The sequence below is a fragment of the Paramisgurnus dabryanus genome, chromosome 20 (assembly GCF_030506205.2).
Source record: "Paramisgurnus dabryanus chromosome 20, PD_genome_1.1, whole genome shotgun sequence".
Taxonomy (NCBI): Eukaryota; Metazoa; Chordata; class Actinopteri; order Cypriniformes; family Cobitidae; genus Paramisgurnus; species Paramisgurnus dabryanus.
In genome coordinates, this window is record NC_133356.1 from 23,339,733 (window position 1) to 23,357,348 (window position 17,616).

Genomic DNA, 17,616 nt, shown 5'->3' on the forward strand with positions numbered 1-17,616 from the left:
ATGATTTTACAAATGTTGCGTACATTGCAAAGATTTTAAAATAATTATTCTTGATATGCAAATACATACACTGTTAAGATCTTAATATGATAACTTTATTCTCTTTGTTATTTTTTTATAGATTATTAAATGGGTATATTTATCTGAAGTTTTTCAAAATATTTATTTTTGGCATTTAACAAAAAGTGGAGAACCCTGCTGCAGTACCACCACAGACCTCCTGTTGAATAGGATTTGATTGGTATATAAACTGTGATGGCTTGAATATTTTATGGCAAAAATGTCTTGAATACTGAATGTTTTTTAAAGCATCGTAGACAAAAGTAACTTGTTTTTGGGTATGTTAGATTTTAAATTGGAAGGTAACAATGAACTAGCATGAAAAGTGGAACATTAAATAGAGATCCTGGCCTGTATCACAACATTAAAACTTACTAATAATGAAAATTTCATAATTTAATGACATTTTTAATATTTGTATCTGTTAAACTGAACATTCATTCATTAGTAAACAATTGGTGCAGTGAAAAAAATGGAGTAGGATTTATTTGTTACTTGCTAGTAAATTTTAAGGAACTGTTTAAAGTAAAAGTAAAATGAAAGGTGTTGACACATTTAATATTTTGGTAGTATTGTAGCAAAAAAAAGGGTTTCAGGCCTTTTTTGTATCATTTTCATGGGAAGTGACATGTATGCTGCCATATATGCTAATATTTACATACACATTCTGTAATATATTTACATATTAACAGATTTTATAGTTTTGGGGGGCATTTTATACAAAGGTGTGGTTGTTCTAAAACTAATAAGCTTGCCTTTCAATGTTGTTTGCCCAGGTGGGGACTTCAAAAGGATTATTTTAAATTCTGCAGTATTAAGTTCCAACCCTGCTTTAACACATCTTTCTGTAATTTATTAGCTTGGTCATGTGAAAAATTAGAGCTAAACTCTGCACTCTGTTGGTGGTCCATCTTTTCTAGTAATAGTAATGTTGCCTAAAGCTCTATCACCACCAGGGTGCGCTGTACCGCTTAAAATAAATTAAAACACTGAACAATTTGCTAATGACAATTTCTGTGTAAAAAATAATAAAAGGACTTCTATCAAGTATTTTTTTTTTTTTAAGAAACACATTTATCTTTTTGTATTTAAGTTGTTCTCTATAAAAACTTTTGAACTAGAACATTTTGTCCGACTCAAAAGATCAGGCTGCAATATTACAATACAAACCAAACAGGATACATTGTACAGAAACCTTTCCAATTCATTAACACTGTAAATAACAGTTGTGGTTTGTAGCCTACAGTGTCTTTTCTGAACACATGGAAGGCTTTGGTCTTTGTTCTCCATCAGTGCACTCTGAATGAAACATGACACAGTCAGCCATCATTTAATACCTGTCATTCAGCAAGACCATCTGTTAAGCTCCTGTTTAAACCTGTAGAGCTACTCACCTCAGTCCCTGGTTCAAGTTGCTGGAATCATAATGTGTTTGGTACCGCTCAGAGGTCTTTCACGAAACTATATCTGACTGTACTCATTGTCGTCTTAAAAATCTGGTTTCGAAATATCTTTCTTTATAATAGTAAGGGTATTATATGGCTACTGTACATTTGCTTGCTATTGTCAGTTTAAATGCAAGATCAGCTTTAGGCTTTTTAATTCATGATGAATTTTTCATTTCTCTGGCCAAAAATATGTTTTAAATAAATGCTAAATACATTTTGTAGAAAGAAAAGCCTAATTAAATATATATATATATATATATATATATATATATATATATATATATATATATATATATATATATATATATATATATATATATATATATATATATATATATATAGTTTTAACCTTCATATATTATCATATATATATATATTTCAAGGGCAAGCAAATGCTATAAATACTAATTTATTAAGTATATTTTTGAAATTGAAAATATATTTCATATATTTAAATATATATTCTAAGTTCCAATGAGATGTGAATATATTTCCTTGGTTTAAAATATATGGAGGGCTATAAAATCTAATATAAATGCTTTAAAATATATTTCTTTTTAAAATATATTTTAAAATATACAAAAAAACTATATTTATAACTATATTTTGTAAACATATTCCAAAATATATTTTTTGGCCATTTTTTATATGGGAGAGAACACACTGAAATGCAATGCACTTTAAATTCCTATGGATAAAAGCATTTGCCAAATATATAATGCATAAAAGAAGAATTATTAAAAATATTTTGTCCATATTTGTCTTAATATATTATTGTTTAAATTAGCTAACAGTGAAAGTAAAAACCCATCAGTACACATCCTAACCATCATACTTAATTTGGTCATACATTTATGCTGATAAATTAGTTAGTTTTTAAACCCCTCCTCATATTTATCTTCTTTGCTTATTTAAAGTCATAAGTATTCATTTTGACAGGTATGATGTTAATGAAAGCAAAAACAATGAAGGCATTTCGTCAACATACTTTTATTTGTGCCCATAACCTATTTACACAGAAATAATGTAGAGGATTAACTTCATCAAATAATCTCTCGTCATGTTCTCCTAACAACCAAAGACCCGTTTTCAAAAACATGTTTACAAAAATAAACCAATAGGTCAGATCAGTTAAATGTAATGATGATGCAGAAAGTATATAAAACCAACTACATTCTATAAAGTAGTATTTAGGGAAAATCTATTTACATTTGTTAAAAATAATTCTATACATTTTATACATTTTATAACCCTGCATATTCTGATCTGATTTATTTTTTAAACATTCATGACGGGTGTAAGTTTGAGAAGAGAGCTCTGAGAATGAATGTTGTTACTCTTGGAGTGGGGCTTCTCATAAGTCTGCAGGAAACCACGATGCTTCAGTCCTTTGAGTATGGCTGAATTACTGGAGGTTAAACTCATATGTGTCCTACAAATCAGTGAAAAACAAAATCTTCATAATAAAATCAGAATTTTTATATACATACAGTACATTGTTTAAATGCAGCAAACATTGAACCTAATCAGGCTATGTTCACATGACAACAATGTAGTGCAAAAATTTCCTTTGCGCTATTGAAAAATGTCATGTACACTTTATATGTTATAAACCAATCAAACATCAAACCATCCAACTAACCTTGGAGAGTCAATTCCACTATCTGCAGGGTTACTTTGACTCTCTGTGGTTTCTCCTGCGCAGGCCCCTGTCGGGTGGAGCGTTGTATTATGAATGTTGCTAGCATCCTCTGATGTCTTTATTGTGCTCTTATGGCAGTCCTTTAATTCTCCACGACAGATCCAGTGGCCCTCAGCTTCATCTGCAGACTTATGTATGGTCTCAGAATCAGATTCCACTTCGCTTGTGTGACAATAGTCAAAAATGCTGCTTTCCAGGGCTTCAGAGGGTTCATCTTCTACATGATCCGTTTCGTGAAGTCTTTTCCCCAGACCTTGGGCATCTTGTCTGGGGCTGGCATCTTTCTGAAGAAGAGACTGCCACCTATATTCATGCTGCCTTTGTGTGCTACTAACAGGTTTGTGATGAGCATTTGCTATGTGGCCCTCGATGAAATTGACATCCCATTCTCCATCCAAACAGACAGGCTGCCGGCAGCGGGATGTGGCAGTCTCGTGCACACGCTCCTCAATCACGTTAAAGGTGCTACAGACATCACCATCTCCATCTGCCTTCTGATAAATGTGATGTTCTTCATCGCTATACGCCTCACTTTCAGTCTGACTTGTGTTTCTGTCTAGGTTCTGGATGTTGGACAGGTGTTGGCTGCCTGTTATGTTGCCAGATTGCTGGTGCGAAGACAGCAGATCAGGACGGTGATGTGACGCTTCCTTGCTGTTATGTAGATGCAGGGAAAGTCTACGCTGAATTGTGGGATTGGGCCATAAGAGAGGTGCTTCTGTCGTGTCACATGTGTTCTTCGGGTCACTTCTCAAATCTTCACATTGAAAAGCATTATGTTGAATTTCTCTTACTCTGCTATTTCTGCACTCTTTGCTTCTGACTTTATTTTCTCTCTGCTTAATTTTGTCCTCTATCCTCAAAGTGCTGCTTTGAGGGTAGACAGAGCTGTAATCTCCGCAAAGCTCTTTCATTGGTTTACCATCCAGGCTGGAGTTCACAGTCAGCGCTCTTTCGTGAAGCTGTTCACAGGTTGCGTCCATCAACGTGTGAGATTTCTCCACACCAGCAGTGACTGCTTGGGCCCGATGAGGATCCCAAGATTTTGACCTGTGACCTGATCTTTCTCGCCGCCCAGTGATTTTCCTCCTTTGTTCTTTATGACCCGCATTTGGTTCCATGTCTCTACCTGGCAACATTAGAAATGGGTTGTCTATCTGTTTTTTGTAAACACATTTTGGAATCATGGTTTCTTCGTGTTTGCCAGGTTCCTCCAAAACCAATTCAGGCAAAATTTGATCATCCGTCTCTACATCTTCATCACATTGCAGAGTCTTGTTCTTTCCTTTCTGTTTCTCTTTGGACGAAGGTCCTCTTCTCTTACTGCGAGTAGCTCGATGGACAGACTTCCTCCCTGCGGTCTTTGAGGTCTGATGCCTCTGCTTAGTAACGAGGGCTTCGGTGGAAATGCCCTTGTCGACGGCCCTCTCTCTCCACTCGGCTTTCTCCTCAAGCTTCTTCATAAGAACCGTGTGCTTTACTAAATTGTCCACGGTTAGCTCTGGGTTGATCCGTTTGATGATGGCATGTTCCAGGTCTCTGGGGAGGTTATTCAGATCATCTTCATCTCTGACAGGCCATTCCTCGGGTGGAAATTGTCCGGAGAACGTGGCATATTCTTTCTTAAGCTTGGTCTCTTTCTTCCCCGTGTTTCTTCGAAACAGGTTGAGACCGAATTTGCGGCCAGCTTTTTCTTTGTCCTTACGGCTAGCGGCGGTGGTGGATTTGCTGATCTCGCTGGCCTGGTAATCGGCTGCTGTAGAAGTGGACTGGTGTTGAACTGCAGGCTTATGCTCTTTTGGCAACTTGAGGCTTTTGCCCGTGCACTCGCTTATGCTGGTGGATTGATGGTCTTGGAGAGATAAAGGTACATTGGATGGAGAAGAGAAGCAGCTGCAGGATTTACAATGAGCCACGCCAGGCATCTCAGCAGAGGTGTCCATGCAACTCTCATTGCTCACCAGGTACGTGATAGGAGGAGGTGAGGGCAGGTCATTGTCAGCAGTACTCCACCAATTCCTTTCTTTTACCATGTTGTTGGTGATGAAGTACGTTTGAGGAGTGACCACAAAGTAGCCCTCGCCCGTGTGATAAATCTTCCGCTCCTTAATAAGATTTCCAAGAGCATTGTAGAGAATGTCTTGAGTAGGAATGGTCATTCCTGGGAACAATATGGGAATGTTGGGGTCAATATAACTTTTCAAAAAGTGTATTTGTGGAATTCACACTAATTTCAATATTTGACATGGCCAATATATCAAGGTTATATTTAACAAAACGTTCTTTACATTTTGTGAAGGATCTTATTTAAAAAACAGGAAATTAAAATGTTATCAAGTATGGTTTTTGAACACATAGGAAGGCACAACATGCAAAATATAAATATATACCATGTTACCTGGGTGTGCTTTCGTCATATGATTGATTAATGCCTCCTGGTTTACAACCACATGGGTGGCATTCATGTCTGATATGACAGAGCACAATATTTCAGACAGCGGGATGAACTGAGACTGGGAGATCGGTGACATTTGCACTGGAGAGAGATCACCTGTGGAAACAATATACATAAAAAGATCAGATCTTACTTCTATTTTCCAGTCAAGTAAACATTTGTGCACAAAGTGCACATTTGGATGGGAAACAAAGGGTCTGGGGGAAAACTTCAAACATGACAGTAACAAGAAGCAAATTGTTAGTCTACTGCACTAAAAAGTCTGAAGTCTGCTTCTTTACTACCAACATATACGAATGTGTCCCCTAAAGCAATGAGATTGATGAAAGAAACAACAATCCCTAAAATCCCAAGAGAGGTAATTTTCATTCAGAAGTAGAAGGGAGTATAATTACAGGTGGAGGATGTCAAGTAACACACTAAGAGAAAAAATATGCAATTGAAACTGTAAAAAAAATTGGTAAATTTGCCTAAGGAATTTTATTTGATCCTTGTAAAGACAGGGACGTTTTACAAGTTAAGTTTAATGCTTATATTGGTTACTCTGTGGGAGATAATGGAAAAAAACGCCTCTCAATGCTTCAGATTCATTAAATATTAATTTGTCTCAAACATGTTACACAAAATTTGACGAGGCATCAGGAACATGTAGTCAAGCATATAGTGATAAGTGCCACGCTGTGTCCTGTGATTCCTGGGTAAATACATCTGTGCCACATCTGTGCCTCATTTAGAAAGTGTTTTCCTATGAATCTTTCCTGCTCTGAATTTACATTTAAATCTATTCCCATCCCATTCCCATCTTTGAAATTACACTCATCTAGTTTTTTTCTAGTTAAGCATTAATATCAATCCCTGTAATACATGTCACGCTTGCAAAGTCTTGATTATTAACTAGGGATGGCTACATTAAATCTTGGACACCTGCCATCTTTTCCATTCTGTTATTGATTAATTAAGCAAAGCCTCTGTAAAACTTCATACTGAGTTTATCTGTAACTAGGACCATTCCCTTGGTGGCAGCGTGTGTCTATTCCCACTAACTTTAAAAAGTAAAAACCAAAACAATTCCTTTTACATATATAGGTTGTAATATATATGACTATATGATTAAATTGAATAGAGGTATGGTCTATCATATTGAAGTAAATTTTGCTCCAGGGTTAGCATTTTTCTTCATTCCCATTAAATGTCTGACTCTGTTGGCAACAGAGATAATGTATGCTAAATACATGCTTTCTTTTCCTCCAAATTTTCTCTTTTGACACTGTTTTCCGTGGGAGAAAACATCCTGTCTAAGGTTTTAGATGGGAAATCCTCTCAAAGGTTTTTGACCTCATGGTTTCTGAGAGGTGTGAGGGGAAAACCTGATGAACACACAAGATAAATCCACCCTTGTTCTCCTTTAATTTCAGGAAAGTAGTCAAAATGTGGAAACAGCACATACTCTGACTGTGTTTACATGCACCTAAATGCATTACTTTTGGTTATGCCTGGCATACACACTACATGCTAATCACATGACCATTATGCTTAGGAAAGTTGACAATGACCAGCTGCTACGACCGTATAAATTATAACATGGAGTTTAAGCTGTTAAACGCTCTTTTTTTAAGTGCATCGCATGTTTCATGACACATACACCCAAAACAGCACACAAAGCAGATAAGTACTAAACTTTTTTAATTATTTGAATTAAACAAAACATATTAAATTATACAATGTAGTGCTGTTGCTTGGTAGCTATATTTTTCTGAGGATGGATTACATAGAATTTATGATAAATTATAAAACTGGGGCTCCCCTGGCACCATCTCGCACACCCAGTTTACAAACCACTGCGTTAAACAGAGGTTTGCACTCTAAATAGGGCAAATAATAATCAAAAAATGAATGGGGATTACAATCACAGGTGAAACAATTACATAATCGTCAAAAGCCCTCAATTACAGCTGTATATTTGTGCTTATTTCTGTGCGTTTTACCAGTGTGTTTATGAACCAAATACAGTGGAGAATCAGAGATTTTAAAATTGATAAGTTGACGTTTCCTTTAGCAATTCGATTTGGATTTTTCTAACAACATAACTCCCATAATTATTAGTAATCTACATTATATTGTTTAGTTTTGTATGTTTCAAATGTACCATGCAGCTGCTTCCCAGAAAGAAATAAAGAACTTAAAAACTTCAATGTAAAATCTATTTATCCACAATAATAATCGCAATATCAAGTACACTTGTATCTCATTTTCAATGTGCGTGAACAGTCACGTTTCATGTGTTTATGGTCGTGTATAGTGTTGACGGAGATCTTTTCTGAAACACCATTATAGACGAGGATCATTTTAATTTTTAAAGGAAAATGCACTAATGTAAACAGAGCGTTACGTTGTTTTTAGATACTTGAGCAACAGAAAAGATGTTTGTAATTGCATTTACACTATCTATGATCGATACCCACAAAACTCTAAAAAGAATGGTTTCTTGATGTAAGTTTGCTTGGTATGGCGTCTTTGTAGAGAGAGCGGGAAACGTTTTGCACAATCAGGAGTTTCAGCTTTAATTCATGTGGCTGTTACTAAGGACACATGTCCTTTTACTCTCTAGGGAAACACTCAGAGCCCATTGTATCATGAAGCTGTTTGGACGACTTTAAAACTTTTGTCACATGAATGCCTTAGCAGTTACCATGGCAACCATGTCACTTTGCAAACAGTGGCAATGAAGATTTAGTAAGAGATTTTAAGTCACATGCAACTTAAAACAAATACAAAGACAACTGGGCGGGTGACATTTAAGCAAAACTTTAAGGAAAAGTCAGACATGAACGGACCTCAGATAAGATTTCATACTGAACTTACAAACGACGACTTCAAAACTCACAACAGCAAAATAATAAATATCACAGCATTTAACATGCAAACAACAACAGATTTTCATATATTTCGTATATTTATTATAGGTATTTAGCCTTTTAAGTATCCAAACCACTGAAATTATTTTCTTCAAGTGTCACATAGCTAAAAAGGGGGGGCCTGTTACAATAACTTGGCTGGTGCTGCTTTATACATTACAATGAGCTACTTCAACATGACTGTTTAAATTTTATCAAATGTTTTTAGGAAAAGCTTATAAAATGGTAATGTACAGGTGGTCATTAAACTAAGTACTGAAAAAGCACTAGATAGACAGGTTAACCAAAACCGCTTATTTATTGTTTTAGTCTCTGTTAAAAAATAACCTGGGTGTCAAACCACACACAAGGAAACCACAGAAGTAATTAACGTTTAAGTGCACTGTTGATTCAAGCAACCCAAATACACAAACAGAAACTGTGAAAGAGGCTTTTTCATTCACGTCCATCCATGTTCTAATAAAAACAAGACCTTCATGTGGTTAGGTGGATTATATCACGTATATTTCAAACTAGCTCCTAAAAATCTACATGTGCGCAAAGTAACAATCCCAATAAAAACCATAATAAAAGACTCTAAACCTGCTAATCACAGTCTTTTCACTTGAAAATTAAAGGCAGGTGTTGTGGAGAGTGGTGTGAACCAAATTCTTCAGGGAGGTAGATCTGAGCACTCCTGACCTATATTATCATCTCTGAAACATTGTGAGTGGCCAAAATAAAAACACAAGGTATGCTGTGGCGGGAAGGAGAAAGTGAATTAAGGGTAGCCTGATAAAACCACACATGTAGGCAACTTCCTGGCCCTAAGGAATTCTGTGCTTTATGGGTGGCTAAAATGACATGCTTCTGAAATGAAACAGGGTTTCATATATTCATAAACGTGCTAAAATACTTAAAAATATGTTTACATAGCAAAACATGAATTAATATTGTATACTTTCGATCAATGTTTATACAGTTAAATGCTAAGGGGTTATATTTGACTTACAAAATAAAGAGAAATGAAAAAAAATCATACAGTGTCAAAAATTCCTTGTTGCACTTAAATCTTTCTGTTTCATCAACTTTAATGTACAATATATTTAGACTTTTTGAATAGTGAGTTGCTATAAATTATAAAAAATAAAGTTGAAATAGCTATTTAATTTATAGTGCTAGTCAAGAAAGTAAAAAAATTGGTGTAATGTTAAGTTGATTAAATGTAAAAATTGAAGTGCAACAAGGAATGTTTTGTGTAATTTTAAGTTTGTAAAAATGCAGGGTGTTGTGCATTGTCTTTTGATCAGTTGAATACCAAGAGTTTATATTATTTGACTGACAAAATAAAGAGATGAAAATCCTAATTTTAAGTTAAAAAGATAAATATCTCAACACTGTAGAAAGGCCTTCATTATACAAGGGTTGCTTGGGGTTAAACAGATTTTAACCAAGAAATGGTTAACATATGTTCTAATGTTACCCCATTACCCACTATACTGCAGTTTTGAATGGGCAATTATTTGGAAACCTAGGTGGTGTGAATTGGTCTTTGCACAGGAATAAAGAATATGTCTGGATGACATCACAAGGTCAAGAGGTCAACTATCTAATAAAACAGCACTTCTCTGGCATTCAAGTTCATGACTTGAGAAAATTGGAAGGACAGAGAAGGACCTGAAACATCCACTAAAATGTTAAAGGGTTGAAACTGGCAGTATTTGGAAATATAATTTTCAGATTGTTATTTGCAAAGACGTGACATCTCCCACATAACATCACCTAAACACCCTTTCCCATAAAAGACTGAACATTCATGGTTAACTGTTTTCAAGAGATTAAATACAGGCTACAGACTAGTTGTGTTCTTAAGTACTTGTTTTCTCGTTGCTTTGAATGTGGATGAAATCATTTAAAGGTTTTCTTCAGTTAAAATACTGTCACGGTTTCTGAGCAGCACACCTTCTAAGATGTCTTTACTATGCATTTAACCATGTCACGTAATAAAGATCCATAAATCTGTTGAAAAGGCGCTCTAAACATTTAACCCTTTCAGCCAGTAACACCCACATGCGTGCACAGTACTTAACAACACACCTCGCACAAACAACCATTCAACCAGCACAATGTATTTGGTGTAGGTTGAAATCTGACACTAAAACTGTGTCCTAATGTGAACAAAGAAAATAAATCTCTTCTACTGATCCTTTCGCACAGGAATGATGAAGGAACTTTCTGCTTTGCTAGTGTCATTTTAAAAACCATTTTGCAATGTTGACAGTATTGTCAATGTGCCACCATTATATTCTATTGACTCATGTACTTATTACTTAAAAGAAAAAATTCTTTACACAGTAAAACTGACCAAAAGTATTTAGAAAAAAACACTTCTAAATATTTTATCAGGCATTACCTCACACAGTCATTTAAAAATGGATTTCTGAATCAATATTTTGATTTTGTAAAATTGTAAAAAACCTGTCCTGTTGCACTGTAGAGAGTCATTTTCTGTGTATAGCATGTTGTATCAGATCACACAAAAGAAGGTCATTATCAATTGGCAGGGTGTCTCAGGTTTCCAGGCTGAAGTACACTGAAGTTCTTTTGAAACTGATGCAAAAAGGCTATGTTCCCGGCCATACGAAGAGTAAATGTAGGCCTCTGTTATATACAGCAACTGTAATGAATACCCTATATTGTGAAAATAAATATTTGGAATAGAAATGTCTAAAATTACCTATAGGCTATGTATTTCACTAAAAATACAAGTGATGGAATTTATGATTTTAAGACCCATGTATGTTTTTGCCAAAAGAGTGTCCTCTTCTATGTCAGCATTATTGTCCACACTATGTCTACTATTACATTTTCAAGGCCTCTCAAGAAATGACATGCTTTCGATTTCCCGATTGGCTTTGTGAGGTGTTAGAGCATTTCAGATGCGGTACACTTACAACCAGAAGTTATTAAAACCACAGCGTTCTTGCAGCACTAATTATGACCCATGCTGATAATTTCCACCAGATGAGAACCGTGGCCTCTGACTGAGTTCAGACTTTGGGTTTGTCATCTTCACACACTGGGAGAAACTTCACATGATTTGATGTTAAATGCTTTGTTACAGTATCTTGAATAAAGTCAAGCAGGAGCATGGAAGTGGGTTTGGTATCTAACTGAGATTTCCCACTTAGGTCGTCTTTACTGGAGGGACTACACCGATTGCATCATCTTTGGATAGGATGTTATTTTACCTATCAATGGGACTGAATGAAAATATGAGATGAGCATTGTCCAAAACAAACACATCTGCTGCATTTCTTAACAGTTGGAGAGCGGGATAACCTTTTGATTTGTTTTTACTGGCTTACATCTGCACCTGGCTGTGATCTCCATAAATATGTCATCCAGCTCAGATTTCATCAAAGGTTGACTTCCTGTGTAATGGTAAAGGGATGCTTCAAGCAAAGTCTATGCTTTTAAAGACATTCAATTCTTAAAATATATGGACAATGCTTATATCAAGGTGTACTGAAAATGAGTGATGTGTGCAGTGTTTGGACAGCATGAACATATGGATTTGAAGTAATTGAAGTCACACAGACAGCTGAAATTAACCTCAGCAGAGTGCAAGAAAGAATGAAGCTCTATGAAAGAGAGTTGGGGGAAGACAAGAGCCCATCTATCTTGCTATCCTGTCAGGCTTGTTTAACTACAGTGGTGGATAAACGATACAAGATTTCAACTACTTAACGAAGGTTGAGTCACATGGCTGCTTTTGGAAGGCTTTAGTTTGGGTGTTTGGTTATCTCATAAAAACATTCCATTGGTTGCTTTCTTAGAAACTTGATCCAGCTCCACCTTTATCTCCCAACACTGGGCATGGACACAACATATGACTTATTTATTCGGACCACATGGATTACTTTATGTTCTTAAAGGTGCCGTAGAATGTAAAACTGTATTTACCTAGGAACATACACTGTAAAAAAATTGCGTAGAAATTGCAGCTGGGTTGCCGGTAATTTACCGTAGATTTACATTTATGTTATTTACTGGCAAGAGTTTGTTCAAAGTTAAATGAACATTAAACATTTACAAGTCTTTGTCTTTACAGAGTAAAACTAAAAAAAAACGCATCAAGCAAAACATTCTGGGAAACAAAATCTGAAGCAAAAAACAGAAAAAGGTTGATGATGATTTCTGGTTCCCAGAATGCTTTGCATGAGGCGGTTATTGTATAGTTTTATTCTGTAAAGATAAAGACTTGTTAATATTTAAAATGTATTTAACTTTGAACAAACTCTTGCCAGTAAATTACATAAATGTAAATCTACGGTAAATTACCGGCAACCCAGCTGCAATAACATTGTAATTTCTACGGAATTTTTTTACAGTGTATGAATATTAAGGGTTCTGTACATGGTAATAAAATATCGTGAGCCTCAAACACAACTGTTTCCTCATTCGTATGTTATCCTTGTGCATGCAAAAGACCGCTGGAAAACTAGCCAATCTCAACATAACACCGACTGTGACGTTACAGTCGAGATGTATGCGCAACAATAAATTAGGAACAATTTTGTTACAATGCTAAAAACAAAGTATATACTAGTTAATGCATAATGCTAGCGTTTAGGCTAAAGTTTTACTATTGACGTTTTGCAGGTCTATAATGAAAAACACAAACTTACCACTCAGAAACGACTTTTCCAATCTTTGAATAATTGATTATTCCTTAAAATCTGTTTACAGGCTCAAACATAAAGTTTGTTTGCACACACACAAAGCTACTAGAATGAGCCGCTCTGAGAAACAGCCAATGACAGCAGAGCTTAATATTATTATTCATGACCCTTTCAAATAAGGTAATAATAGACCATTTCATTCTGGGGACAAATCCTTGTAAACGGATATGTAAAACTGTGTCTGGATAATTTTTGCACATAATAAAGTCACATACCTTCTATGTAGGTATTAGAGAACAATGTAACATATTGTATCAATGCATTCTTTGGCACCTTTAAAACAACTTTTGTTCTTTTACAAACACGTTTGCGGTGCACACCTGGAAGTGTTGTGGTCAGCAACAACATCTTTAAGGAATGAACCAGGGAGCAATGACCTTTGGGGTATCAGGGCAAGAGGGCAACTTTCAATGCATGAGAACCACAGGGTGCTGACCTCAGGATAAAAGACACCAGCACGATGTCATGTCATGGCTAATGAGCTGAGATCTAAAGAGATGTGGTCTACATTGCGTAAACATCTAAGAGGCTGCTTTGGATCGAGAAACTCCTTGAATACAGGAGTATATAGTTATAGTGACAGCTATAGGACAGCTTAAAAATTGTTTCAGGTCATACAACATGTTTAAAATTGCTTGAGATCATTTGTGCATAGCAATACTATACCCCTCATTACAACTTAAATGAATGCTCAGACTAAAGCATGATCCCAAGTTACTCAATAATGCAAAGACCACAAACAACCATTGTAGCACCTGAGCAGCCTTACATTTTTTGCAGTAGTTTTTTTTTGCAATCATTATCATATATGCTCACTATTTCGATTCCTTAAATTGTAAACATAAATTATTAATGAAAAATGTGTATATGTTGAAAACACAGATCTGAGCACGTCTAATAAAGTACAGATTCAGCAGTACATACATAACTACTGTACATAACTAAATGTGAATTAATAAGGCTATTAAAACATACAGAAGTCTTAGATTTAAGGTGGAAAGGTCAACTATTATGAGTATTATCTGCACGAGGTTGACCGCCCACACGCTTAATAAAACAAGGTCTTTTCGCCTTCCCTGCACTTCACTAAGCAATGTAGACCCCAGAGAACAATCCGTCTTTTAACCTAATGTATACTGATAATAAAGAGGACAGAGAGGGTGACCTGCTAATTCATCAGCCCATCTGCTGATGGATAATCACACCCACTAAACCGTTCCTGCTGACTAAACACATGAGGCCTACAGAATGGGGCATTGGAGATCTCTCCAAAAAGTCTTAAAAATAAATAAGTAGTGAAACCAAATCAGCAAGCGTAAACAGCAAACTCAGATTTTAGAGATTAGTGTCCAATAGTGTGAAATGCATTAGTTTACTTGAAACTATTTTAAACAAATAGATAAAAAATGGCAATACTTTAAATGAATCGATGTTTAATAAGCTAAAATTTCCATTAGACATAATTACCTTTACATGTACCTTTGGCAAATGCTTTTATCCCAAGCGACTTATAACACAGTTTTTTATCAGTATGTGTGTTCCCTGACATTGAACCCATTACCTTTGCATGGCTGAGTCTGATGCTATGGTCTACCCAATGAGCTACAGGAACATATGAGAAGCTCAGATGCAATTTGCAAAAGCCTCTAAATGGCAAAAAATCAGATGATGATATTAACCGAGTGCTCTCTGCATGTAATAAGTATAGTATGCGTTCATTAAATACTTCAAATCTGCTTAATCTCGGCCTCAAGCCATTCAGTTAAATTGGTTTCTTGGCAAAGAGTCTGATGCTCATTTACAAGAAAACATGTCAGAGGCACTTAGAGGGTTTTGCATGAGCTCTTCAAATAGACATATATAAAATTTGAAACTTGTTATTTGTTGATAAGGTTATAGTATAGGCTTTATCATCTTAACACATATAAAACAATACATAATTCATGTCTAAAAGCTGCCAGTTCCTACACAATGTCCTTGCACTTTCTTAAGACCGCAATAAAAAGATTCAGGCTCTATGGTGGCACACTGAGCATGAAACAAGGGACATCAGTTCCAGGGTAAGAGCAATAAAATCGCCTGGTGGACAGCACATAACTCAAGACTATGAGTTCTGGTGAATGAGTAATAAATTAAAGAGACACTAAGGCTAGGCTCATATCACCACACAGTAGACTATTTAATCCAAAGAAGACTTTAGTTTTTGCATCCAGATTAATGCATGCAATTGTGCAATTATGAATAAATGCATGCATGCTGCAATTATCCAATAGAAACTTAAGTGTAAAAACCTAAACGTACATAAGTGCTTTCTACTTCTATTGCAAAAAGCAATGTGCATTTCTCAGCTATATATACTGTATTTCTCCCTCTCTGTGTTTGTGAACATGCAGCGTCTGTGGTGGTGACAGGAGGAGCAAATGGCGGTGCTTACAATCTGCTTCATGTTTTGAGAGGGCAAACCAGCAGACGCCCCTTGGAATTGGCGACACCTGAGGCAACAGAAATCCACACCATCACAAAAGGTCTGTCACCTCAACATGTGACCATTAAAAACAATTTTACCTCCCATCAAAACACAACAACCAAAAAAACAAATTTGAGATGACACATTTCACATTTTTTGCGTTAGTTACTAGTTATCTACCCCAGCTAAAACTGAGCTGTGGAAATGAGACAGAGGGAGAGGGTGAGGTTAGACTGCTCCCCAAAAATCATATTTCCTGTCATCTGGAAATAATGCACTTATGTTACACGCACACAGTTATGCCTAAAGCATGTTGAGATCTCAGGAAACCGTTGGTCAGGTACCTTCTACTGAGAACGGAAATTATGTTGCGGTATTATAGCTATACAGAAATAAGAAGGGAAACAATCTGGGGACTTCTATGGAGAAACAGACGTTGACACTTTATCGCATATAGATTATGTTAAGTTCTCTAAAGCTCTGGGATATAACATGTTCACAAGTAAAATATTTTTTTAGGCAATTTATCAGTCAAATAAAGTGTTAAGCTTGCATGTCTAACCAGCATGATCAAAGACACCATTCAACTTTTCAGGGAATCTTGGCACTCAGGGATCAACAAAATGTTAAGAAAACAAATCTTGAACCTATAGAGACCATTTCTCAAATTTCCATCCTATTGAACGCAGCTGAGCACTCAAGGCTTTGTTGTGAACCCCAGTTATATCTGCAAGCCCATGATGAGCATGAAAACCAGACTTACTGCATGAATTAATAAGCCAACAATGCAACTGAACACATGGCATTTATTGATTCCACATTTTTGCACATCCATACGGATATACTTAAAATAGCCAAATGCTGACCACCTACCCACTGCTTTAATAGTGAATCCTTTAGGTGACCTGAGCGCCCTGCGCATCCATGCTTCCCTCAGCACCTCCAAGTTATTGGCATTGCCTTGGACGAGTAGCACGTAGTTCTCCAGCCATCCCTGGAAATAAACGTCAGTCACGGCGTTCACAAGCCTTTTATTCCAAAAGCTTCGGGAATTCTGTGATTTAAAATCCTCAAACACGTCCTGCCCGTTGGTACCGGACGCGTTCAATTTGCTGTCCTCGTCTCGACCGAGAACCACAGCGAGCGAGGCTGCTGACAGCTGCACCGCTCTTTGCTGTGCAGACATTTCTTCACGAATAACTCGATCAAATGAATCTCATTCTAAGTGTTTTGAGAATGTAAACGCATAATTCGCCTTACTCAGTATGAAGACTGTGAAAAGGCCACATTCATGAAAAGCAGCGCTCCGTCCCGTCTGTCTGTAATCTGCACGCGTCTACGGGCTCCAGGGCAACCGCTGCCGAGCTCACTGACGCAGGGGAGGCGCGTGGCAGCTGCGAACCAATGAAAACAGCCATATAATTATAAAGGCGTGGTCGCGTCTAGACGGATACTGAACCACAACTTCAGGTAGTAACAAACCCTTACGAAAATTAACCATGGTTTTACTACATTTAAAATAAAAAAAACATGGTTACTGTAGTAAAACCATGGTAACCACAAATAACCATGGTTTTGACAACCATGGTTTTCAAAAAACATAGTTAAACCATGGTTAGTGTAGTAAAACCATGGTTTTGCTGATAGTTATCAATACACCAAAAAAACATGGTTACAGTTCTTTAACCAAAAAAATTTTAATTTTCGTAAGGGAACAGTGGTAGCAAAATTTCTCCTTGTCTAATTTTTTCGTTTTTTTCAAACTTTATTTAAAAAGACGCATTTTAAGACTACATTAGTTACATTTTGTATTTTGAGTTAATAAATGTTTTTGTTTTTTTAACA

At 36.2% G+C, this 17,616-nt stretch overlaps 1 protein-coding gene across 1 annotated transcript; it reads right to left on the reverse strand.

Moving 5' to 3' along the window:
• Window positions 1-2,489: 2,489 nt before the first annotated feature.
• On the reverse strand, window positions 2,490-17,111 carry stox1 (storkhead box 1). Its single transcript, XM_065297154.1, has 4 exons — window positions 16,645-17,111; window positions 5,609-5,761; window positions 3,151-5,371; window positions 2,490-2,940 (listed from the first exon to the last, which is right to left on the reverse strand). Exons 1-4 carry the CDS (start codon window positions 16,955-16,957, stop codon window positions 2,787-2,789), a joined length of 2,841 nt encoding a protein of 946 aa, XP_065153226.1. The 5' UTR covers window positions 16,958-17,111; the 3' UTR covers window positions 2,490-2,786.
• Between the last annotated feature and the right edge of the window lie 505 nt (window positions 17,112-17,616).